Source organism: Pristis pectinata, chromosome 15, assembly GCF_009764475.1.
Source record: "Pristis pectinata isolate sPriPec2 chromosome 15, sPriPec2.1.pri, whole genome shotgun sequence".
Lineage (NCBI taxonomy): Eukaryota > Metazoa > Chordata > Chondrichthyes > Rhinopristiformes > Pristidae > Pristis > Pristis pectinata.
Window position 1 is genome coordinate 27,637,335 of NC_067419.1, and position 26,684 is coordinate 27,664,018.

Sequence of the window (26,684 nt, forward strand, 5' to 3'; positions counted from 1 at the left end):
GATGTCCCCAAATGGATGCATGCAGTTCAGATTTCCTACCCATTTTTGGAGTTTAGCCCCTTTAAGTGTACAAAAGCAAGGACATTATGGTTAAGCCTGACTAGGTCCCTGCTGTTACACTATGGACAATTTTGTGCAACGGGAAGCATGCCAAAGCCTTAAAAAGGGTGTAAAGGTGATGTAATGAAATGGCACTAGAGATGAGAGATTTCAGGTCAGGTATAACCTACTCCTCGTGCCAGAAAGGTCCGTTGGCAGAAGAGTCAATGATCAGAGGATACGGAAGTGAGATAATTGACATAGGAACAGAAAACAAGTTGAAGGAGAAGTATATATACAACAAGTAGTGATCTAGGATGCACGGCCTGAAATGATCGTAGAATCAAATTCATTAGTGATGTTCAAAAAGAAGAGGAGGAAGAAAGTCATTACAAGCTTTGGGGGAAAAAACAAATCAGAGGTGTGAAACTAATTGGACAGCTTTTTGAAAGAGTTGGCACAGGTATGGTGGAAAAAAAAGTTTCGTTCAGTTCTGTAGTAGTCTATATCAGAGTGGATGCTTGCATTCTGCTGCAAAAGTAAAGAAAAGCACCAGATTCACTTCACCAGTGAGGGATCTTCCATACAGTCCAGTCACTCTAATTGTGTTGAAGCGCTGTATTTGTGCATATGCATATGTTATGGCAGATCCTGAAAATGCTCATCAGGTTATGCAGCTTCTGCAGATAGAGGGAAACAGTTAATTTTTCAGGTCAAAGACCTTTCATCTGAGCTGTTCCAATCTTAGCTCATTTCCAGCATTTATTGGTTTTAATTCTGATTTCCAGGATTCTCAGTGTTTCGGGTTTGTTTGAGTGGGTTTTATATTCCCACACAAGTTGTTGTAGTTGCAGTATCTTTGACAGGAAGAGAAAATGAAAAGAGGAACAACCTCAGCCACGGAGGCAGTGGTGCATTTGTTACCGGGCAGAAGCTCAAATTCTCTACCAGATTCGAAGGCCCTCATCTGTCACTTCACTTCATTGCTGGAATCCAATGGTGGCGACAGACTTACTAGGATTCCCTAGTACTGCATCACCACTTGGATCCCGTCCTAAGTTAAACCTGGAACAAGATCCGAGACCCTTTTGATTTTGATGGGGAATGCAAGCAAAGGTATAGGGGCAAATGGGAGTGTAAGTTACTTCTCACCAACTCAAGTTTGGCCACCTACCAGACTCCCAGCTCTGGATTTACACCTATTTGGTTTTCTGACAACCAGAGTGTATCTGGGGGTGTGGGAAAGACAGGGGTGACAAGATAGGAGGGAAGCAGTTGGTGACAAGACAGGTGTGAGCTCAGGCACAAGTGTTCCTGTGCCTGAGCTCACACGTGTATACATGTAAGTAAGTGAGCCCATTGGACAGCAGTTACATGAGTGTCCACTAATGTAATGAACATCATTTCCTGTTCAGAAGAGTCTGGGCTCCAATTGTCTTCATTCCCCTTGCTACTGGATCAAAACCTTTCTCCGTGAAGTCAATATGATACATGGTGAGCATTAAAAGAAACAACACACAGACAACTCCAACACCTCAACAAAGTTCTAGTCCTGGAATTCCAGGACCCTCATGGACATCCCCAGCAATGACAGACCTGAACACTGCTCAGCTACCGTAGCTCAGGAAGTCGTACATTTTGACATCAACATTGCCACACTAAGTGAGGCATTTTCAGGTAGGGCCTTCACAGTAATGTCATACTGCCCATTTGTTGTCTGGACTCAAGTGTTCTAGAAGGTGACTTACCACTGCATTCTCAAGGTGAATTAAGAAAGGGCAATAAATGCTAGCCTTGCTAATGATACTTTGATCCTGAAAAATGGGGTGGGGGGAATAGCGAGAGCAGGATTTCTGTGAATTTAAAATAAGCTAGGTTTTATTTCTGCTATGTGTTTGTCACCATCAGGTATCCATTCCCACACTCCACCCAGTCATGAATTAATGCTTAGCTGGTAAAGACAGAAACCAATCCTACCCCATTAATACCATCAATATCACAGTGGCATTAATTAGCAAGTATACCCTCTATCTTAATGGGTTGTTTTGTTTGTACCATTGCTGAAAGAAATTAAATAGGAAGGTGTCTGAATAGATAGTGGCAGATGCCCAGAATTTTACTCAGTCCAATCATAACATGAACAGATGTAAAATATTTCACACTCTAGTTCTACCTATATGTGTTGTATAAAAGTTCAGATGTCTTAATCATTTTTATGCAGATAGAAGAATGGATTAATTGACCCAGACCTTGGGAAATGACCGAGGTTTATATCGCCATTAGCCTATCGTCACAATCTTCTTGCAGTATCAGTAATTGAGAGAGAGAGCTATTACAATAACCAGGTAATGACATTTAAATGAAGTCTCATTTAAAAGGTAATGATAAAGATTCCACTGCTTTCACTTTGCTGAGTGTGTGCTAGGCACCAGAAAGAAGGAAAGAAAACCACCTAAGGAACTGTTTCATGCCATGTTTAACATGTTCTAAAGAACATCTCATTAAGCTAATAACAGTAGTTTTAAATTGCAAAAATAAAGAAACAAATTAAACTGCAGTTTTCTAATTATGTTTTGCCTATAGACATTTTAAAAGATAATGAATGAGTACTTTTTTCAAGAAATTCATGTTCAGACAATTAATGAACTTTAATAATCATGTCCATTAATTATCCTTGATGAGTTCATCTGGAACCACTTTCACTTTGGAACTTCTGCATGGTACGGTTTTTTTAAAAAATGAAATGGTGTGAAAAGAACATTATGGTCTATTTCACATTCCTAGCAAGGTTTCCATATTAGATCACTGGTCATTACTAGTGTATACTTTACAGGTAAATACTTTTCTATATTATACCTCATTCCAACCATTTTTATGTCATTTCCTAGCTGAAGACCGGCAGTTTAGTTACTCATCAAATTCAGCAAAGCAAGCCAACTGGTCAACTGTATCACGTGTGCTAGACTTTGCAATGTGCAATTTAGTCGATCTTTGACATCAGTTGTATATTTAAACAAGTTTAACAGTTGTGAAGCAATATGGTATATCCTGAGGATGTAAAAGACGCTATATGCAAGTTCTTCCTTTGGGTATTAACATCACAAGTTTGAAGCTTTGATGTAATATGAAATCATTTGTGAAATTGGACTGAAAACACCAATTGGTTAATTAATTGGCAGATAGATTAAATTAACTTCTTTCATGGTATGTGATCAAAGAACTGCATATTTTTAGTGTTACCTATACCAGGAAGCTGAAATGAATACAACCAAGCTCACTTGTTTTTATTATCTGTTTGAATCATCAGATTTAATGCATTATTAAGGTGCATTGTGACAAGAAGAGTTGACCTATACTGCCCAAGGTGACTTCAAGTTCAAGTCCAAGACTTATTCTTGTCATTTGGCAAATGATCCAATTAGATAGGTGAAAGGTTTTGGACAATCCATATACTGAGAGACAAATCTGACTCAATTATCCAAATGTTGCTTCCAAATTCTATAACTGCTTAGCGACTGATTCCAGTCTTCCTGATTTTTAAGTATGCTGCGTTTTCTCTGCCTTACCCATCTTTTCAACTTATGTACTTTTAACCTGTAAACACACCTGAAAAAGTATTTTTAACCTGTAAACACGAATCTGATGACTATTATCTTCCATCTTTGAAAAAGACGTGAGAACAGAAGGATGAGAGGTGACATGACAGAGGTTTATAAAATTATGAGAGGCAATAGGAAGCAATAGATAGCCAGAATCTGTTTTCCAACTAGATGGCAAAGTTTCAAGGTGAGAGAGTGCAGGTTGAAAGGGGATTGGAGGGGTAAATTTTTCACACAAGGAGTAGTTGTTATCCAGAATGAGCTGTCAGAGGAAGTGGTGGAGGCAGAAGCAGTGACAACATTTACAAGGCATTTGGACAGGCACTTGAACGAGTAGGGCACAAATGGATATAGAATTAATGCAGGGGATTACTATAGGTAGGCATGATGGTTGGCATAGATATGGGGGGGGGGGGGGGTGGTCGAAGGGCCTATTTCTACGCTGTACAACTCCATGACTCTGAGATTATTGTCACATACACAAGTACATGTATGCACAGGTGCAATGAAAAACTTACTTGCAGCGGCATCACAGACACATAGCATCAGATTAGCAGCAATAAACCCGACTTCAAGAATAGGGTGAACATTCTAGGTAACCACTAGTGACCAGAGAATGACTGTTCAATGTGGACACACTAAAGCAGTTGTTTCTGATCATAAGAGACTCAGGCCATGGACAGAGGCTAATTGGACTGTGGACACAAGAGGAAACAGGAGCATACTGTGCAGGAATCCATTAACAGATAGTAATTAAACGGTCTTGAAGTTGAACTTGTTAGTGTCCATTATTTGGATGCGATGAGGGCTGTCAGTGATCCAAAATGGCATCTGAGTTGTGCACACATGCATGTCATGAATTGCACTAGATGGTGTATTGGGGAAACCATTAGTATATCTGCAAAAATGCCCCTGGTGGCATGTTGATCAGGCAAATCATGATATCAGTCAGTATGCAATGCAGATTTGACACCAGCCTTGTGACCTTAGGGTTCAGTGCTCCAGGTAACAGCCCTGTTAAATGCACAGGGGTGAACATACTTGCAGGAGCAACCAACACCTGCACGTATCAACATTTTCTCTACTGCTATTTAAAGGAATCAGCAATCTTTTACAAGTTTGTGGTAAGTTATTCCCCAGCACACTTCTACAAATGTTAGGAGATTTCTAGAGGTGGTTCAGATCACTGAAATCTGTAGGGTGGTGTGGCAGGTATTGAAGGATTCCTAATTCTGGGTTCCTGCATTAATTAATGGTCAAATTAGTGGGCGTTTGCCTTGGAGTGCTACATGGCTAGAATAAAGCAGAGGTGAGACTGAGTTGGGCATGCTGCAAGGAGGGAGAGGGGAAACAGGAGCAGAACTCTGACCAGAAGGTCCTATACACCTAGGATGTCCAATGAATAGTTCTCCTACCTGGACATCAAAACTGGAGCCAAATGTGCATGTTTTATTTTGTGTGATTTGAGTAGTGGGAAATTGTCCAGGTACAATTCACCTAAGCAAGGAAGATGTTTGCTTGCCATCAGTCATGTACCTAATGACATTTTAAGATCATGCATGTTTCCTCCACTGTCAACAGATTTTGCAGCTTCCAGAGAGAACCTACGACCATTGACATTAATTTAAAGAAAAACACAGGAGCATATTGTGCAGGGATCCATTAACAGATGGTAATTAAACAGTCTACACAGTTATTTCAATATCCTCTCAGCATCTCCCAGCCTCACTTTTCAGTGGGCTGCATTATGTGGGATAAGTCTCTGGAACTCTCTTCACTGATTGCAGTATTTTTATATATAAAAAAAAATCACATGCAACCTGCAAGCAGCAGCAACTGACCCTTGACCAACTCCCAGTTTGCAATAGCATGAGGCAGATACACCAGAGAGTGCATTTCCCACTGCTTCACCTCAGCTCCTTGGCAGTTTTTGAGGAGAATGAGGAACTGAAGGAATCAGGTATTTATCAATAAAATGTACAAGAGAAACACACAAAATGCTGAAGGAATTCAGCAGGTCAGGCAGCATCTATGGAGGGAAATAGACAGTCGATGTTTTGGATCGAGACCCTTCATCTGGACTGGAAAGAAAGAGGGGAGATAGCCAGTATAAATATGTGGTGTGAAGGAGTGGAGCAAGATCTGGTGGGTGATAAGTGAATCCAGGTGAGAGGCAGACGATAGGCAGGTGAGGGAGGGGGAGAGTGGGAATGATGTAAGAAGCTGGGAGGTGATGGGTGGAACTGACAAAGGGCTGAAGAAGATGGAATCTGATAGGAGAGGACAGTAGACCATGAAATAAAGGGGAGAAGGTGAGGAGGGGAACCAGAGGGAGGAATGTTGCTCCAGATTGCCAGCATCTGCAGTCTCTCATGTCTCCAAATGTACAAGAGAAGATGGCAAACTTGAAAGCTGATCAATCCCAAAGTCTCAATGATATACATCCCAGTGTTTTGAAACATGTGAATTTAGAGATGCTATGATTATCATCTTCCAAAGTTCTATAGATATGGTAATATTACAGTGGATTGAAGGGTAACAGACATGACCCCATTATCTAAGAAAGGAGGGAGGGAGAAAATAGGGAATTACTGACCAATTAGCCCAATGACAGGAATAGTATGGAAAATGCTGGAATCTACAATGAAGGATGTAATAACAGAATACCTAGAAAACAATAAGAGAATTGAGCAAAGTCTACATGGATTAAATGAAAGGAAAATCACATTTGACTAAAATGTTGGAGTTCAATAGACAAGTGGGAATCAGTGAGTGTGTTGTACTTTGAATTTGGGAAGATTTCTGAGAAGGCACAACACAAGATATTGGTCATTAAGGTAGAGCACATGGAAGTGGGGCTTAATGTACTGACATGGATTGAGAACTGATTATTGGACAAAAAGCAAAGAGTAGGAATGAACAGATTGTTCTCAGGTTGGCAGACTGTAAACAGTGTCAGTGCTTGGGCCCAACTATTCACAACTTGTATCCATGATTTGGCTGAGGGGACCAAATGTCCTATTTCCAAATTTGCTGATAATACTGGGCCAGGTTGGATTCTGAGTACAGAGGAGGATGTAAAACAGCTTTAAGGGGAGATGGACAAACTGAATAAGTGAGAACATAGAAGATACAATAGAATGTAGAAAAATGGGAAGTCATCCACTATTTGTTAAAAGGTGAGAGATTGAGAGAAATAAATGTTTTTTTTTGAGTGTGCTGTGGTCATTACTGGCAAGGCCATCATTTAACGTCATTTCCTAATCTGAGTGGCTTCTAAATCATTTCAAAGTCAATCACATTGAAACTGGGGTCACCAGTTGAAGACAGCCAATTTCTTTTCCTGAATCTACCTACATTTAGTGAACCAGATGGGTTTTTACAACAATCTAGTAGTCCCAATGACTAACAATATTTAAAGAGGCTTTTTTCATTTAATTGCTTGAATTTAAATTCCTCAGTTGCTATGTGACTGGTCAACCCAGGGACTTCATCATAAGCTTTCAGCAAAACAAATATCTAAATATCATTGTAGTTATCTCTGTTGCATCCTGATGGATGGTGGTACCTATTAGAGATAAAACATTGGATTTCTGGGAGCACTATACTGCAGATGCTGGAAATCTGAAATTAAAGCAGAAAATACTCAGCAGGTTAGGCATCATTAGAGAGAAACAGAGTTAATGTTTCAAGTTGATGGCCTTGTTAAACCAGTTGAAAATTCATCAATAATAGAATGGGTAAACTAAGCAAGTTATGTTTTGTGTTTTCATTTCCTGAATTTTAGATTCTGTTGGAATACTGAAGGTCACTATCAGTTATGTGTGTTTACTATATTCTCTGCTGTTAGCAAAGAAACTTGGATTCATAGATAGAGTTGTGTATACTTTGTAAATTGTGTTTGCATCCAGTCAGGGAAGTTAATGGGAGCTCCTAAGTACTGTTTAGAAAGAAGTATTTTATATAGCACATGCATATTGATTAGATGCTTAGGATCTTGAAATGTAAATATTGAACTTGTTCTGGGTTTTTAAAATATACTTTCATTATGTGAGCATTGTTGATGAAGCCAGTATTTATTGATCATCTCTAATTACCTTTGTGGTGCTGTTGGCGAGCCTTTAGGTGAAGGTACTTGCACAGCACTGTTGGATGGGAAGTTCCAATAGGGTCTAACACAAGGAAGGAACAGCAACTTATTTCCAAGTCAGGGTGGAGTGTGACTTGGAAGGGAACCCACCAGGGGTGGTGCACTTCGTGGTGGAGGCTGTAAGTTTGAGAGCTGCTTTTGGAGTAACCGAGCAAAGTAACAGCAGTGTGTTTTGTAGGTGGTGCACAGTACAGTTGAACATTTATCAATAAGACAGACTATTCAGTCTGCATATTCCTGAACATTTTACATGCAAGTTCATGAATTTTACACACCTTACATATCAGCTGCCTTCACCAGCCCTCTTACAAAAGGTGGGGTGGGGGGTGGTGGGGACAGAAGATAGAAACCATTCATAACCTTTGCACAGGTCCCAGATAGCTTTAGACACAGAAATATAATGGTATTGAATAGATCAAACTAGGTCATCCATGGAAATAAAGAAGTCTTTGTCCCAAGAATGCACTAATAATAGCAAAGAATTGCTACGGTTTGTATAGTTAGAGGCACAGTTCTGCTGTAGCTGAAAGGCAAGGGTGCAAAACTTTATTTGTATGAATCATTGACTTGGTAATAATTGGTGCTAGTTTGACATTATGAAATACTTGTACTGCTGTGAGTCACTTATAAAAATAAATGCTTCTTTCTTACCAGTTGGTTCAGCCTGTAAATTATCTTTCTTGGCTGTGAAATAGATAACAATATTTCAGCACCAGATGTAGCTGAGTATCAGTCATGGCTATGTTGAGAGCCCTCTCACCCTGACCCATTAAGTTGTCTCACAATCAACACAACTAAAAAGGTTATGTGACCAGTAACACGTAGTTGCTTGAAGGAGATTGCATTGCATAAATTGGGTGTTGCAACATTACAACACTAGAGAAAGCAGCCACATTTTCAATGGCTGTAAAGCACTTTGGAAAATTCCAAGATGAATTTGAGAGGTGCTAAATAAGTACAGGTCACTTATCTTCAAGTTAAAGTTTTTGCCTTTGATTTGTTTCTGCATCTGGACAATTTTCCATGACATTCATTTTCCTTTTTTCATCTAGTTAAGATAATTAATCAGCATATGGAAATTCTGTTGCATGTCAAATTTTCAGTGTGTTGCTACTTGGCTCCTGTGGTTGATGGCAATTGATATGGTTTGGAAGAAACTTTTATAAATAGAATGACTTATTTCATTAAAGAAAACAGCTCAACCTCTGCCACTTCTTTAATTCTAGTCTCTATTTTGCATCTTACCTTGCTTCTAACATGTTACAACACAGGTACCCTCTTCAGTTCCACCATGGTGTAGATTTCAGAATCCCAGTTTTGCTTCCAGTGATAAGTTGCATATCAGAATTTGCAGTGTTTCTGGCTGGTTGATATGATTAATACCATTTACAATTGGATTGGTGCCTAAAGTGTTATTTTGCCCATCATTTGGGATTTCATGTGTAACCAATGAGCAGACTGTATATTCTTTTTGCAAAGACTTGCTTCCAAGAAAAAAGTCATATTTCACATGATTTTCCTTTTCTCCTTTTTAATAAACAGCCTAGGAAATTATGAAAATGAAAACAAAGAGCTATTGGCTAAAATGCTGAAAATAATTACCCCATAAGCAGCAAGTAATTTTGTGTAGTTAAATTGTCCATGGTATCATCATAAAACTGCCATATTAAAGCATTCACTTGAAAAATTACCTCGGGTAACGCAAGATTAGTCTTTTAAATAATTTAATCTATATTTTTGACTACATCTGCAAATTTCACTAGACACTTATGCAATGCTTTTTGGAAAGCCTTATGAATAGCAGAGAAGATCTTCAGCCAGTTTTAAAATGTCAATGGAAGCAATAGCAGCAAACGACAAACCTCAGGTAACAATTCCGATTAAATTTGCACATCTATGTGATATGATTTTGTACGAAGTAGTTTGTTGACATTTTGCAATATCATGAAAATTAAATGACTGACATTGCAAATCACAAAGTAACAGAAATTTGGGAGAGGAACAGTGGAATCTGAGGAACAAGCACATTGCCTATGAGTAAGGAAATATGCAAGGAGGAATTGAAACGTATCAATACATAATATACAGTGTAAAAGAATACTACTTCAGTTCCATTCATCTTATTATTGTGACATGATTGAATATGTAATCATGCATTCGTGATGTCAAAGATATCAGTTCTTACCTCCAAGTCACCCTGCATCTTGACTTGGACAAAATATCACCATTCTTTCATAATCTCTAGTGCAGCCTCTTAGAAATTCCTGGAGAGAGCATTAAGGGAATGTGTTTAATCATTCAGACCGCAGCAGTACAAGTGGCTACTCTCCACCACTTTCTCAAAGGTTGCTGATAAAAAGGCAATAAGTACGAGCTTTACTATCAATGCCTAGAAAACAAGAATGAATTTTGGAAAATGATGTACAATATGACCCTGGTTTATGTTCCATCTCCTGCATAACCATCTTAGAAGCATTCAATTATAAAAGGAGACAAATATCAACAGTTGGAAAAGCATGCCATATTGAATGATATCAAATTCAAATGTTATTTAAAGGTACGTTTCAATTAATTATCTTATATACATTAAAAGAAATTGCCACATTCAGGCCTCTCTTAAAAGTATTTACTTAAGGCAAGTAAGCAGCAGTTTTCAGCTTGTGTTTTTTAGTGAACTGTACCAACATTTCTTAAGCATTTAAAGGAATGAACAACTTTCAATTGTCAAGTCAAACCAGGAAATCTTAAACTTGAAATCAAGCTCTGTAGTGTGTACAAGTGTGAGTGTACTTTTAAGAACTGAGTATGATTGTGGTATAAATTTTGAAACATTGTTGTAACAGCCTTACCTATGCCTTCAGCAAAGTACGTCTTGCTGGTATTTTCACCTCATTTATTTACATTATGAAACAGCAGCACAGAAGAGCATACAGAAACTCTGAACATTTAGCCATCAATATTAATTGGATCTTGCAGAAAATACCACTGGGTTCAATATTGCAAATCATTACAAATAAAAGAACATTTAACTGTTGACTCATAGCTGTTATCGACTTGTCCAGTAACACGAGTCTGGCTAGAACAATACTACCCCCTTGTCAGCTGGACTAGATGACGACGTTTGGGTCAATCACAAAGCACTTCAATCTCTCCAAAAGAGAATAAGCACTTGATACAAATTGATGTGCTGTTTTACTTCAAGGTAGGCTGAGTATGCAGAACAATAGTTATGATGATATTCAGTACAATTCATGAGGTTTATTCACATAAAGAATACAACATTTCAAGACATGTTTCACTTCATCACAACATTGGAGCATTTCAGCTTATCAAGATTCAGCTAATTTTGACCCATAAAACTGGTGTCATCAGATCATTGAATTCAGTCAGGTGAGACTAATGAGTAACTGCTCTAATTGTACCAATTTCACTCTGAAGAAAATTAGCTCAGATGACCAATTGTTCCCCAACCAAGTCACTACATACTTGACAACCTCAGACAGACTGCAGGTTTGTATTTTAGAATTTGAGACACCAGCAATGTTGCCACTTTTAAAGGATGAAATGTCATTACCTTCAGATTTCTGATCTCTCTTTGTCTGCCTTCCTCCAGCCTTGCCCAGATGCACTGAACAGCTGGCTCACTGTTCATGAATGGCCTGTGGTCATTGACTGGTATGATAACTTGCCTGTAGTTAAAAGTTGTGCGCCTTCCACGTCCTGGATCCTTAGAAGGCACACATAACTTAACTACAGGCAAGTCATCACACCAGGTGTCCAGAAGTATTTCCAGAAATTTGTTGTTCATCATTAAATTAGAAAGACCTTTGCATTTGCCATTCATTCACTCAGAGCTAGATAACTATTTTCTCAGTTTGTAGGAGAAATTTCTCCCTGCACACTTTAATAATAATAATAATAATCCTAAATGATATCTCTGGCAGAGTTTACACAACAGTTCAAGCACTTTCTTAATGACATCAGTCCTGGTTGGTCCATTCATAGTCAGTTAATTTATGGTGCCCAGATAACAATTAATGCCATCAACATCATAGCTCCAAGCAAAATTCTCACTTACTTAAGTCATCTGTGAGCCTTTACTCAAAAATCACTTTGACCTCATTTCGCAGATTTCCTTTCTAGTGCTTTGGTCTCCATTCCACTAGCCTTTTAATGATGCAATATTAACACAGTTGTGCCTCATTGCCTCCAAATTTCTGATGTTCCCTCGTGCATTAGATTTCCACTGCAAATAAACTGAAACCTACACCATCTCCTCCAACTTAAAAAGATATCAGATTGGGCCCAATTTGAAAACTTCTCATGCTTTTGTCTTGCATAACAAAGATTTTCCAAATTTCACTTTTAGGTTTAACTGAAGTTTTGAATCATCTGCATCCCCAGTGTAGCTTCAGCAATCCATACAAATTCAACTGTGCCAGATACCATTTTGGGTTCAGTGCTTCCTGAATGTCTTACTTTCCCATTCTTGCAGCCACATTTATAATAGTGTATAAAGTATCCCACATCAAATGCACATTTTACTTGAATCCAGAAAAAAAAACTTCAAAGTATTTCTAACTTGCACCTCTACAAAAGCCCTCCTAACTCAAAGAAATGACCATCTGTTTTATCATTCTGTGCTCAGATATAGAACAAAGGTCAAAAATGTTTGAATATTATGATCAAGGAACTGTTCATTGATCAAATTCTAAGCATTACATGTCTACAGCCTTTGAGGAACGAAGTTATTACAAAAAAAAATCAATAAATAATCTTTTAAAAAGGGGACCAGAAAGTTATATTTAGGATTCTTAAAGTAAAATATTCTCAGGAGGCTAGAAAATCTACTTTTCTTTTTAAATAACTTTGGTGTTTGTACTACTGTTTTGCAATAAGAACAAATTGAATGGATATGCAGCTAGTGGTATTTCTATTTTAGGAAGAATCATATGACAGTAGTCTGAATACTACAAGGAAAAAAAGTAGATCACAAGTTTTCAGTGCTATTTTTGAGGAATTTACTAGCTTCAGGAATATTTCAGAGGCAGTGGTGACAGAAACAAACACTATGTACATAATTTTCCACACAAAAATTCAGTACCAAATATCTCCACAAAAAGATTAATATGTACAAATCTTAAAGGGTTATTTCATACAAAAGTTGTAGTACAATGACAGTACATTTCAGTAAATAGTTTGTAGCCTTGAATATAAGATTTACAAGTCAAAAATACTATTGATTGTCAATGCTTAAGACAAAAGCCTTGCAGAAGATACTTGCCCTACTCACTAAAAACTGTCAAAAATCTTCATCTCTTCCCTCATTTTCAAAACTAGTGAACAGGTCTGTTATACAGAACAGAATAAAGATGAAAAACATTTTCCTATTGAAATTAAATTTCATTAGAAAGACGTACAAAGCAACATTGTACAAGGACTGGCTAAATGACTCATGCAAAATCAGTTTTTCCATTCTTTACTGTAAATGTTAAAATGATTCATACACAGTCCAAGCTTATTAGTTTCAAAAATTCCAGGTTATTTGAAGGACAGCCTTCTAAAACAAGAGGGGCAGAGTTCTAGAACAAGAGACATTGGCTCTGAATAAGTGATCAGCCATTCTGGACCACAATAAAAGTCGAAAAAAAATTCACTTCTATTGTTGTAAATCTTTGGAAGTTTCTACCTCAAGATTGTGTAAGTATTGAGTGCATTCAAAACCAAGAATAGATATTTTATGATACTGAGAAAAATCAGGAAATATTACGTGAGGAGATGAGTGGGGAAAGAGAGAAGAACACTGGATCAGTCATAATAAATGAAAAGCAAGGTTCATGGGATCATAAGATGCCGAGGGCCATATGACATACTCCTGGATACATTTCCTATGTTAAAATTTAATCCATAATGTAAGCAATCAAAAAGGGTGTCACATGCATTTCCCCCACAGAGAATACCATTATATCTAATTAGAGACAAATTACAAGCTCCTGTCTACTACTGTTTTCCAGCAGATCTAAAACCTTATTCACGCACAGAAACAAGGTTATTAGCACCAATTAAACTAATGGTTAATTCAACCCTTTTTGCTTATATTCCAATCTGCATCAAGTCCAGCTCACCACAATCTCTTCTATTTTTGCCAACCTAACTTGGTTCCAAGTTACCAGTCTATTTAAAATTCCCTTTCTTATCTTTAAGTCCCTTCAAAATCTCATTCTGCCCTATGTTTATCATCTTCTCTGACCTCAAAACATGGTTTGAACTGTACATTTCTCCAAGTCTGGCTTTTTCTGTTTTTAATGCATCTATTGGCAGCTTGAACTTCAGCTTTGAAATTCCCCAATTTCCCTTGCTTCTCTGTTTGCTTCTTCTTAGAAATTGCCTCCCTCTGACCTGACTACTTCTCATTCTTCTTTAGCCCAGTTCCTTATTTTTAGGATTCTTTTACTCCAAGATTTTACTCAATTGAAATGGCATTTAATTGCAAGTTGCTCAATAGTTGAGAAACATTTGAAGAGTTATTGTTTTACCTCTATTTTCTAACTGCAACAAATTTATGAAGTTCACCATTTGCTTATCAAATGGTTCCAACAATTAGTAGTGGGGAGCACTGCCATCACCCAATAAAGGTATTTTTTTTTGTAAAGAAAATGCTTTCAAGGAACATTGAAATAATAATTAAAAAGATAGGTAAACTCCAAAGTTTAAAATAACTTCTAGAACCTAATCATTTTTGCAACAGAAACTGTAGAAGTAACACACTTGAGTAAACTTCTACTTAAGAACAAACTGGACTATATTTTTCCTTTCATTATTTTCCACCTTCCCCACCAGCCCCGCCACCCCCCCAAACTTAAGGCTAAAGTATTATTCTATCTTTTGCATTAGCTTAATGCAAAATAATTCTAACAAACTAATGTCACACCAAATATATACTCCAAACATGGGCGCATGTGCAATAAAACAAATTTTCCATGTCTGTGGATTAATTACTGTAGGAATGTCAACTGGGTTATTTTCAAAAATGGAAAAAAAATCTCCCTTTTGCTCAATTGCTATTTTTAAATAACAAAAATAGGAAGCAGTGCACAATTTAGCACCATGTCCTGTTAAGCAAGAAAGAACCAACCCAAAAATCTTTCCCTCAAAGCAGAAGATTGAAGTTTTACCAAGTAGGAGAAAAATAAAATTGTAACTTCAGTTTCTTAGACGACACATTCAACTCTTTTTTATTAAATTTTGCCAAATACATTTCCATCTGATTTTTCATTAAACTGCCTCACATCTGCAACAATTCTGATGGGTCAGGAAGTCAACTATAAAAATATAGTTCAATGTGCACTTTTCAGACTTAATTTTTTTTTAAAAACTTTTGCTGCCTCCAATTATTTCTGACTAGTCATTGCTCTTGTACAAAAGAACTTTTTTTTCCAATTACACGTAAAGTAAAATTCTCCCACTTAGTGGAACTCCAGTATATTGATCAATTGGCCATTTGAAAATAAAATAAGGAAGAGTTTGGAACTTTATATTCCTTGTTAATTGTGTAATTGACAATTTCATATTGCTTCTGAAAATGCGCGACTTTTACTTGGTCGTTGTGAACTCTAGTTTTCCTCATGAAGGATTAGTATTAGCAGCACCAGAATGAAATAAACATTGACAAGGAAATGGATTCTGACCCTTAGAGTGAAGGTTTGAAATACTGATGTGCAAATGGCTCACAGGGAATCAGTAGTTAAGCAAATCATCTGTGTTTTAATTATTTTTCTTGATAAATGAAATGATCAGTCCCTTACTGGATCACTACATCAATTACAGTTCATCATCGTCCGAGCTGAAGCTACTTCTCCTACTGCTTCCTTTAGATGCACCAGGTGATGTTGCAGACAAAGGATTTGCACCCAATGAGATGGTGTTGTCTATTAGAGCTTCATCAAGCCTGTTCTCCTGTTTTAAAGCAGCACTGAAGGACAAGTCTGTGAAATGTGACAAAGGATCCAAATAGCTATAGGACCCTTCATTGAGTTCATTCAACATCTGAGGCAAAGTTGGTTGCTGCAGATAATCCGGGCTATTGTCCTCCTGGTAGGACTCGTGCTTAACAAGGTGGGCAGCCAGCTCCATTGGACTAAAGCATGATGTTATGGTAGGCAGACCATGAGCTCTAGCCTGCATTTCGAGCTCCTGAAATTTTAATGAGAAATTCAGTTGAATCAAAATTTACAAAAGAACACCACAACTTGTCTTTAAACATGTAAAGGAATTTTATTTGTCATGCTTAATGTAGGGAGGCCTCATCTAGTATCTGGCCATAGAGACAATATGGACTAGATGACAATAGTGCAGGTAGTCACATAGCAATTTTTTTGGATAGTTTGTTGGGCTGGAGGTGTGGGGTGAAGAACAAATTGCAACTCCCCTCTCTCAAATCCTCACAAAATACAAGACGAACCTTTGGACACATCTTTTACTTAAAACTAATTACCACTTCAGGAGTGGCAGAGGAGAACTGAAACATCAGCTATTCCTAGATTCTACCACTTGCAGCAATGTACAGTGACTAATTAAACAAGCAACCCACTAGTCTTTAGGGTGTGGGAGGAAATCATTGCACCAAAGTTCTGGAATAGCTCAGGTCTGGCAGCATCCGTGAAGAGAAGACAGTCAACCTTTCAAGTCAAGAACTTTTCAATTTTAATAGGTTGGTATTGGTTTATTTTTGTCACTTGTATCAAGGTAGTGAAAAACTTGTATACCATTCGTACAGATCAATTCACTAGTACAGGGTAAAAGCGACAACAGCATACAGAGTAAAGTGTCACAGCTACAGGGAATATTATTAGTAATACTTAGTGACATAGAATTTAAATTAAAAAAGAGTAGAATGATTATAGTAAAAGTAATGAGTAGATCTGCAGAGAGCAGCTTGCAACGAGTCGCCACACTCCAGTGCCATCTTGCTAGTGCAATGCCATGAAAGATCTACTTTCTCCCCACTGATGTTACCCAGTTTGAGTATTTCCAGCTTTCTCTTGGTTTCAGATTTCCAGCATCCCCAGTTTTTTTGCTTCAAGATGGAACAAGGTCAATTCACAGAAATGTTTTCAAACACATTAGGGACTGATGATTTAAAGTTGACTCAAAGGAGGTAGGTTTTATTGAGCATCCTATTAGGAGGAAAGAGTAGAAGCAAGAAAATTTAGGGAGGAGAGAGGTTGGAGGCCAACAGACAACCACAACTGCTGGATGATGCAGCAACTAAATTCAGCGACATGGTAAAGGCCAGAACTTGGCACTATTGTCAGACAAACAATCCTATGTCACAAATCACATCAAGGGAAGGTGAAAGTAGTGAAAGATGGGATGGAACATTAGTTATAGAGGCTTATTGTATAAAAATAATTGCCCATCAAAAGAACCTCTCATTTATCATGAGGAATACTAAAAAAAATGCTCCTATTGAAGAGATTTCCCTCACCTTTCGGATTGCTGTACTTGAGAAAACAGTGGATTAGCACCCAATGGTGTTACCGACACAAGATATTTTAAAATTTAAATCCAGCCCTTCCCAGATGCGTTAAACCCTGCAGAGCCCTCCAGTTAATTTTCAACCAAGGCTGAATCCAAGAGTGCAGATTGGCATATTCTGTAACTTGCAGGACATGAAGTGTGACTGCTGTAATTCCAAGACAGAATTCAGAAATTACAACTAAATCAGCCATTCCAGCCTAATATCTCACACTTCCAATGTTTTTCTCCATTCTGCCATTTCAGATATCAATTGTCATCACCTATTAACATCTTCGAAGCACCAGCCTTCAACATCCACTTTCAAATCACCTACAAATCATTTAGTTTCTCCTGCCCAGACTTTGTCCTTTCCACCCAGCCTTCTGATGCAACTTGGATGCATTTCTAATTTTTCCTGGTTCTGATGAAAAGATTACCAGTGTGCAGTGTTAACTGTTTCTCTCCACAAAAGCTACCTAACCTGCTGAATATTTCCAGTATTTACTGGTTTTATTTGGATGAGAAGTGAAAACTGTAACCAAATCCAGCAAAGTGATTGGATTTAAACTCATCTTTCAGTAAAGGATGGACACTAGTATGAAACAGAGGTAAACATTGCAAAAAAGAGACAAACAGCACAAGTGAGGTTCTGCAGACACAAAGGATCAGGCAGGCCAAAAAATAAAAGGCTGTCCAATGGCTTTATCTTTATCCAAATGAATACAGCATGACAAGCAATTTTTGCAAGGTATAGATATAAAGAACTAAACTACAGAAGTATTATAATGGCAAGGAGAAGGAAGAACTTATGTGCTTGAGTTTTATCTGTAAGGGGAACAGTTTCCTGCAGTTTACCCTATCTATACCCCTCTTAACTTTAAATACCTCAATCATGTCCCTCTTAAATCTCACCCACTCCGGAGAGAACAGACCTACCTTCTCCAGTCTCTCCTCATAACTAAACTGCTCCAACCCAGGCAACATCCTGGTGAAAAAAAGGGCCTGGGTAGCCTAAAACACAATTTCAGGTAACCCTTACCTCCTGTGTTCCCTTTTCTCTGATCTTCCCATTTGTGTTCCTTTTCCCCTCATACCCAAACCCCTCCCCCCATCATCTGTTTTCATCCCCTTCCTCCCAATGGTTCTATCCATCTACTACCCACACATTTCACCCACCAGATCCCTTCTGGTTCCATCTGCCCTTCATCTCTCCCCTAAAAGTTCCCATCATCACCTTCTTTGCATGAGATTCCAGCACTGGTAGCTTTCGTGTTCCTGCTTATTATCCTCCAGTAGCCATCTCCACCTTCACTCTCCCCTTCCCCCTCTTGTCACCTTTCACCCCTCCTCAGTCAACCTAGCACCCTACTGGCCTGTCTCACTCCTCCCTCTTTATACTGGCCATCTTCCATCTCCACTCAGTCCCGATACAGGGTCCTGACCTGAAACGTCGATAATTCCTCCAGCAGTTTGTTCTTTGCTCCAGATTCCAGCATCTACAGTCTCTTGTGTCAATCCTAGTGAATCTCCTCTGCACCCTCTCCAAAGCTATCACATCCTTCCTATACATTGGTAACCAGAACTGCACACAGTACTCCAGCCGAGTTGGAGCATAACCTCCTTACTTTCTGTATTTGATGCCCCAACTAATGAAAGCTAGTATCTCATCTGCCTTACAAACCATGTTGTCACCTTCAAGGATCTGTGGACTAATACTCCAAAGTCCCTGCTTCTTAATACTCCAAGACCCTACCATTCATGGTGTATATCCTGGCCCACATTAGTATTCCCAAAATGCATCACCTCACATTTGTCTTGATTAAATGTCATCTGCCAATTTTTCACCAACACAGCAATCTCTCTCTGCAGCCTAAGACTACCTTCCAGACAATCAACTCCACCAGTCTGTATTATCCGAATTTACCTCCCACATGCACATCCAAGTCATTCATGTATATACTAACAGCAAGGGTCCCAGCACCAATCTTTGTGATCCCCACAGACATACAAATCACAAACAAATCCTATACCATCACCTTGTCCCCTACTGTTACGAAAATTTTACATCCAGTTTGCCAACTTGCACTGGATTCTGTGGGCTCTAACTTTATTCTGCAAATAACCTTATAAAGTGTTTTATCTACTTATAAATACACAAATCACAATTCTGACCAAATTGTTTCCATTCACCCAAATAAAACAATTTCAACAATACTCAAGAAGCTTCATACCAACTCAGGACAAAGCAATCCACAACAGTAAAATTCACTTTCTTCACCACCTTTGGTGCACTGTCTACCATATGGAAGACACATCGACTCAAAATTTTCAACACCATCTAAATGGCCAGCAACTCATGATCTCTACTATAGAAGGCATTTCAGACTATCTACAAGATCCCTTTCAAGTCACACACACCATTTTAATTTAGATGCATGATATAATTTCTTCATCAATTGGCCAAAATCCTAACATTCCCTCTCCAACTGATTACCTTCACTAGTGTGGACTGTTTGGTTCAAGATTCCCAAAGACAACTTGGAACAGTAAATGGTGGTTTTGCCAGCAATAGTCACATCTTGTGAATAAAATTGTAATAAAAGTATTTTAAAAAGCTAACATTTTCTTCTACAAATGAAGAATTTGTAACTGTCCAATTTGGACAACTGTCCTCCAATCCAGTTTAAATGTTTGGATATGTACTCTAGGCTCTTTGCAAACCTGAATCCGTAGCAGCAGTCTTCGGTTAGCCTGCTCCAGTTTCTTTTGCCTGTTTTCTAATTCTCGGACACGGTGCTGCTCTTTCTGAAGCCACTTGATATATTCCACACTTGCCTTCAAGATGGTACCTTTATTCCAGCGCACATCACTGCAGAGTAAAAGGTCATCTTTTAATAAAAGTCTGCCTTGGCAGAATTTTATCAAAAAAAGGGAAAACGTAATCGAATTAATATCAAAAATTAAATTATTGAACAGCTGCTTTGAAATGAATACAAGATCATAAATGCAAGACTATTGGTATCCTTTGTTAACATTTTATAAAGCCTGGAGGAAACTATGGGATACTACCTAATTTAGCAATCTCCTCTAATCTGAGATTTATAAAAGATCAGGAAACTTTAAACAAATGGTCTTAACCTTCAATCTTAAAAATTGCTTTTTGAAATGGCATCATGGGTAGATTATAATCTTCCAAATATTGTTCAAAAATTTTAGTTAATGAGTCTGTTACTCCCACTTAGTGATCTATTGCTTCCTTGTCTTTTCATCACCCTCGATCTCTCCTACATTTAACTACTGATTGGCTGTGCCCTTTGTTTCCTCTTCCAAGTTCCCTTTTCTCTGCTTGTTAAAATTGGTTTCTCTAATTTTTATCATTCCCCATGAAGGATCAATGCCCTGAAGCATGACTTATTTCTCTCTGTAGCTACTTCTTGACCTCAAGTACTTCCAGCATCTGTAGTATTTTGTTTCTGGAACATCTTCAGGTGGATCCTGATTCATAGACACTATAAAGAGTATCCATTAACCATCTGAAGGTCAATGTCCTGTCTAGTTTGGTTTCAGATCTATTGTTCACACCAAATCATTCCATCATGCTACCACCTTGTAGGACAGCATAGTCAGTTCAATTCACCCACTCTTTCCTTACTGCTCCACAGTAAAACAATTTAAAGAAAAATGTCCAAATTTTTACCAAAATCATTTGGTTTAAAAAAAACACACTTGGATCTCCATCCACCATAATTTTAGATTACATCTCCTCACTGCCTTCCACTAACATGAAGTCTCTCTCTCTCCATGTATTCCATCTAAGCCCATCTTGTACTTATGCATCCCTCCTCAATATTGCCTGCTCCCCTTTATCTTTTAGACTAGATGAAGGGTCTCAACCAAAAACATTGGCTGTTCATTTCCCTCTGTAGATGCTGTCTGACCCACTGAGTTCCTGCAGCTTTTCGTGTACACCACAATCCTAACTTCATTAGACTGTCCCCATTGCTGAAATCACTCATTCCTGGAAGCATTCTAGTATATGGCAGAGATGACATTTAAACATAATTGTTATCCCTTGCAATCCAACTAGTTAAAGTTGAATATGTAAAAATTAATAGTGCATAACAATTTCCCTTCACCAACCATTCCATTAGTGGACTTGTTCGTATCAACACCAGTAGTTTCTAAAATTAGAATCAGGGACATTTTTGTTTGAATAGAGATGGGAAGGGAAATATTCAAGCAATTAAAAAGCCACAACCTGAAGCACTATGTTAAGAGAGGAGAAGTCATTTAATGAAGTTCCAGAGTAGCTTTTGTATCATTTTTCACTGTCCAGAAACAGAAGCAGTAGTGGGCTATTCAGTCTGTTACATCTAATCCATCAGTCAAAATTATCTTGGTTGATCATCCATCCCAATGCAATATTTCCACTTTCTCTCCATACATTGTGCCCAGAAGTTTAATCCATTTCCTACCTAAAGACTATCGACAGTTTTCTATAGAAATGCAGCTAAATTTAAAACAGGATTTTCATAAGAGGCATCAATACTCACGGATCATTTGATTTTGGAATTAAGGTACCAAGCTCTTTAATACGATAATTGATGTTGAATCTTCGTCTTCGTTCAACTGTTGAGAATTAGTTGAATGGATATGATTAATGGCATTTATTGATTTCAGGCACAATGATGCTAGGCAAAACCTTTTTTTGTATAAAGCAGAGTGACAGTGACCACACTTACTCAAGTTGTGATTATCTTTCTTTTGCCTTTCTTTAACTAGTGCATGTGTTTCAGCATCTGCAGCAATTAATGAGAACTTGGTTAGTTTTGAGCGACTACCCATTTCAAATGTAACACAGATCTCATGATTTTCTTAGGCCTGCCACCATCTTATTAACTATCTAGACAGATTCTTTTTGCAGTAGTGTCTATGATCTAAGTTATTCAATTCTACCACTGCACCCATTCCTAAAGATCACCAATTTTCACCCACTCCTACACTACAAGGCTATCCAGAGAGATATTTGGATTCTATGCCCACAGCATCCAGTCTTAATCTAGTTAATTGGCAAAAAGCTTCCCTCAAATGCACAATTGTGAATTTTCATAATAAGGCAGTGTTCTAAATAAATCAAATCTGAAAGACTACTATACTGATTTAACTACTGAGAAGGCAATCACCCAGCTTCCTAAATTCATTAGGCTTTAATTAACTTCATGCTCTATTAAAATGTTAGACAGAAAATCCCATTCTTGGTTACAAAAAGTAGCCATAAAAATAAACAAACCATCTTTTCATGTTGAGTTAATGGAATGCAATGGAAATATTTTGTTCTTTAATTGGGCTTTTTGCTGAATTGCTTCAAAAATATACAAAAAACAGGGAAAATGGATGGAATTTCCATAGCCCTTCATTTCCAAGAATTGACCAATTCTAAACTATGCCTCTGCAGTACGAACTACCCAGTGTTCCCATGCATTTTCAAAGAAAATACTGAGAAATAAAAGGCAAAAGGTACATTGTACAGGATATCACAGAACAGTGATAATGAGATGAAACAAACCAAACCAGCAATAAGGAGAGTGAAAGCCTTTAGCGGGTAGAAGAGAAAAATACAGCAAGCAAAAGGATCTTTAGCTTTGTAAGCATCTAGACAAAAGCATTAATACAAGGCTATTAACAGAAAGCATGATTTCACACTGTGAGAGTGTGTGGGGGGAAAAGAAAGAAAAGTATGCTGGTGTATTTGTAGCTTAAACCAGAAAGAAAAATTGAAATCCAATGGAAGTTTCTAAAAAATAAAGAAACAAGGTAGGTTAGAGAGAGTGTGTGCGCAGAACATTACAAGTCAAGAGAAAAGCAGGATTGCTGAATGAAGGATAAGATTTTATTTACATCCTGACACAAGATGTAAATATGATGGGAACATTCCCAGTTATGGACCAATGTCTACGTCATCAATTGTTTTTACATTCCATATGTCATGTCATTTCAAAGTGGTCCTATTTCCACCAACATTGAAATTGTGCTCTAACACAAGTTCTGACCATTTCAGGTATGGAAGACCCTGAAGACTAGAGTAACACAACACCAAGTACACATTCGGTAATGTTCCAAGTCAAATGCTAAAGGAACTGAAGAACGGGAGGGCAATTGGAAGAGTATTTTACACATAAAAAAACCAATTGTGGGCAGCAACATTATACATTTGAAATATAAATGTTTAGTAAGAGGAATTCTGTCTTCAGGAACTTGAAATGCAGTTCACTAACAGAAGCCTGGGTTTTACCAGGCAATGTAAATAATTAAATTATAGCTTTTTTTTTCTCTAATAACTGAAATATACTTCAATTTTGAGTAGGATTTTCATAAGGAATTAAAAGCTACTGAAGATAGTTTGTGGAGTCAGCTTTTACAATAACAAGGAGATTCAATTAAAGTTGAAGGAAATAATAAGGTTAAGAATATCAACAAGGGAAAAGTGGAGACAAACGTTAAGATAGAGCAGCTATTAAATATTGTTGCTAGGGACAAGAACAATGTCCTGGAGGAATCTTTATACTGTCCTATTCAAAGCATGACTGAAGGGATGGATCTCTGCCAGTGGTCCAGTTATTTAAAGACAACTTTAAACAAGCTTAGAGAATTTTTGGTGTTTTTTTTCCTATAAAAAGTGAGAAGACTAATTGTTATGGTGTATAATTGCCCCAAAGGCCAAGATTAGGAATCACTCTTTTAAGTTATCAAACTATGCTTAATCTCATACATCAAGATTGTAGCCGACAAAAGAGAACCAAATGGAGTATCTTTTACAAATATGATCTCACTGTGTCAAATGGATTTACTACCGTAGAGTAATAATGGAAATAGGACCAACGTTCATTGTTGTCAGTAAGCAGGAAGTATGCTTTCTACCATAACAAAAATTGATTTGGTCTGCATCAATTTGAGACAAGATACCACTTCTGAAAATAGTGTAGCTAATTTAGTTTCCTCAACTATACCAACCCAATTGTGGGATTGTCTCCACTGATACCAGTACTTGATGCGTTTCTTCCCAAAGCATAAACTTAACATAAAAGCTTAAAAAATATTTTTGCATTAGAGGTTTTCTCAATGGAGCCTCATCACTCTCAAGTATTTATTATATACTGATTAATAAAATACTTACTACCAGGGTGTGTAACTCTGATTTCCCTTTTCACTGGAAGATTAGTGGAGCAGGAACTGCCAGTGAGTCCAATATTAGTTGTATTCATACCCTGGTCACCTCCATAGACATCTAAAATATTGCTGGACAATGGCAACTGGTCAAATAGAAGAAAAAAAAGGAGATAGGAAACCACATAATGTATCAGGAAGCTTCTGGCTGAAATTTTAAACACTGTGCATAATACATTTATGAATCAGTATGAGGGAAAACATACTAGGAATTTTCTGCAGATTAAGAGCTACTGAATCCTAACAGCCAGTAAACATAACCTACCATATTGTATTGAATTAGTTCAATTACCACCCATTTGATAATATTTGCCAGCTTTCTTTTAAAATAAGTAAAATTCCACTAGCCTTGATGGAAACCAGTTACATTTTCCTAAGACACAGTTGAAACTATTTAAAAATGCATGCTTTTCTTCTCTCTCCCCCACTCCAATTTATAAAGCAAACATTATTCTCAGGTATCAATCAATCAGCATAATGGATCTATGAAAATCAATCTATCCAAAAGAGACAAGGCATGTTGCAGGCAAAATGAACACTGGAACAATGTGCTGAATAAAAAAAAATAAATTGGGAATCTCTAAATGTATTGGATTATTACCTTCAGCTTCACTCCCCCTACCCCCCATCAGTTTATCAAGTTCAAACATCAATACACTCAAATCTTCTTACATTCTGGTTGTCCAGACTATTCTTATACCAAATGTTTTGCTTTTATTCATTGCTAAACTGCTAACTACCAAATTCACATCAGATTTGTAACTCAAGCAGCTGATCTTAATTCATTATTATTTGGAACTGATTTTAATGGAGACTCACTTAAAGATGCACAGGAAGATCCAAATTGAGCAATTTATTAATGATCTTATTTCAATCTGCTGTAATTAGCACACAAATATCTATCCTTGTGTAGGATGGAGTAAATCTTCTGGCAAGAACATTGATCATTCTTGCCTTCACCTTGGAATGCAATGTTGTCTCTACTGCCAGCTGTCAGCTCACTGACATAGCTCAGTGCCACATGACCACATGACACAATGCAAGGGAAATCCCAGCATAAGTGGCAGGCTACAAGTCTGACGGGCACCAAATTCCCTCCATGCACCCCACACACTCTGGCTGTCAAATTTATCACTGAAATTGAATGTTTCTGAATGTATTTTAAAATTAAAACTAAAAAAAACACAAAATGCACTTAATTCATTGCAGGTTTAAATAACTGATTTTGATCTAATAAAAGGATTAATATCATTCTCCTACTAATCAGTTCTCCCTTTTCAATGGGACTGCTGTACTTACACCAGGATTAACCAAGAGCAAATTTTCCTGGCTAGGAACTGGAACATGTGTGGAACTTTTCACTGCCCTGTTGAATTCCATTTGGAGTCTACCAGCACAACTCAGGGACAGAAGATGTTGCTGTCAACCTAATCCAGGACTAGGGCTGGACTCAGGACCTCTCCAAGAAAACCTGGATGAGTTTGAAAAAAGTGCTAGCATCTGAACAGAAAATTTGCCCTAAAAACCTTGCAGGTTATTGGATGCTATGTTCTGCTGCTGGACAAATTCACTATGTAACCAATATCATTGGTCTGAATATATTTTGTTCACTTTTAGTTGGTGGTAGTTATAGTCAGTTGCATTGAAGGTTCATTGCTTTGTCAGAGATATTTCACACTAAACTAGATAACCGTTGAATACAAGTTTTTATGCAGGTTACATTCTAAAACAATCAGGTGCTTGGCTGAGTAGCAGAGTGTAGTTAGTAATTAGTGTAAGCAACATATAATGAGTAATTTTGTTTTAAACTGCACTTATCAGCCATTTTGACCATGTGGGCATCATTGAGTGGATTAATAGATCGAGTTTAGTTGTGGATAGTCTCATATCTTAGCCAAATTGTAGCATGCTAACTGAAATTATTTAATTTAGTACAAGACATTAGCAAAGCTGGGAGCTTCCTGGTACATACGATGGGTACTGGGCTATTGAGTTCTTTTTTCTAGGATTTATATTTATCTCATGGGTAAAATTATGTATTATCTGGACTTTGCATAGAAATATCTGTGAGAATTTCAGCCATTTGTGATGCATCAATATAAACAAAGCTTTACCATACGGTTTCAAAGCAGGAAGCTAGCAGAGAAAAAGAA

General features: G+C 37.6%; 1 protein-coding gene across 8 annotated transcripts in view; it reads right to left on the minus strand.

Annotated features, from left to right (window-relative positions):
* Nucleotides 1–10,679: 10,679 nt before the first annotated feature.
* Nucleotides 10,680–26,684, minus strand: part of LOC127578441 (transcription factor EC-like) — a 102,852-nt gene continuing 86,847 nt past the window's right edge. For 5 of the 8 annotated variants that reach the window (XM_052030460.1, XM_052030462.1, XM_052030464.1 and 2 more), the window contains 5 exons: nucleotides 24,482–24,617; nucleotides 22,050–22,106; nucleotides 21,861–21,936; nucleotides 20,029–20,209; nucleotides 10,680–15,981 (listed from right to left, as the gene is read on the minus strand). In XM_052030460.1, coding sequence (XP_051886420.1) covers nucleotides 15,610–15,981; nucleotides 20,029–20,209; nucleotides 21,861–21,936; nucleotides 22,050–22,106; nucleotides 24,482–24,617 — 822 coding nt within the window. In that variant the 3' untranslated portion in view covers nucleotides 10,680–15,609. Of the gene's footprint in view, nucleotides 15,982–20,028; nucleotides 20,210–21,860; nucleotides 21,937–22,049; nucleotides 22,107–24,481; nucleotides 24,618–25,132; nucleotides 25,180–26,684 lie in introns of those variants that run through there. The other 3 variants (XM_052030461.1, XM_052030468.1, XM_052030467.1) reach the window with 2 other exon arrangements.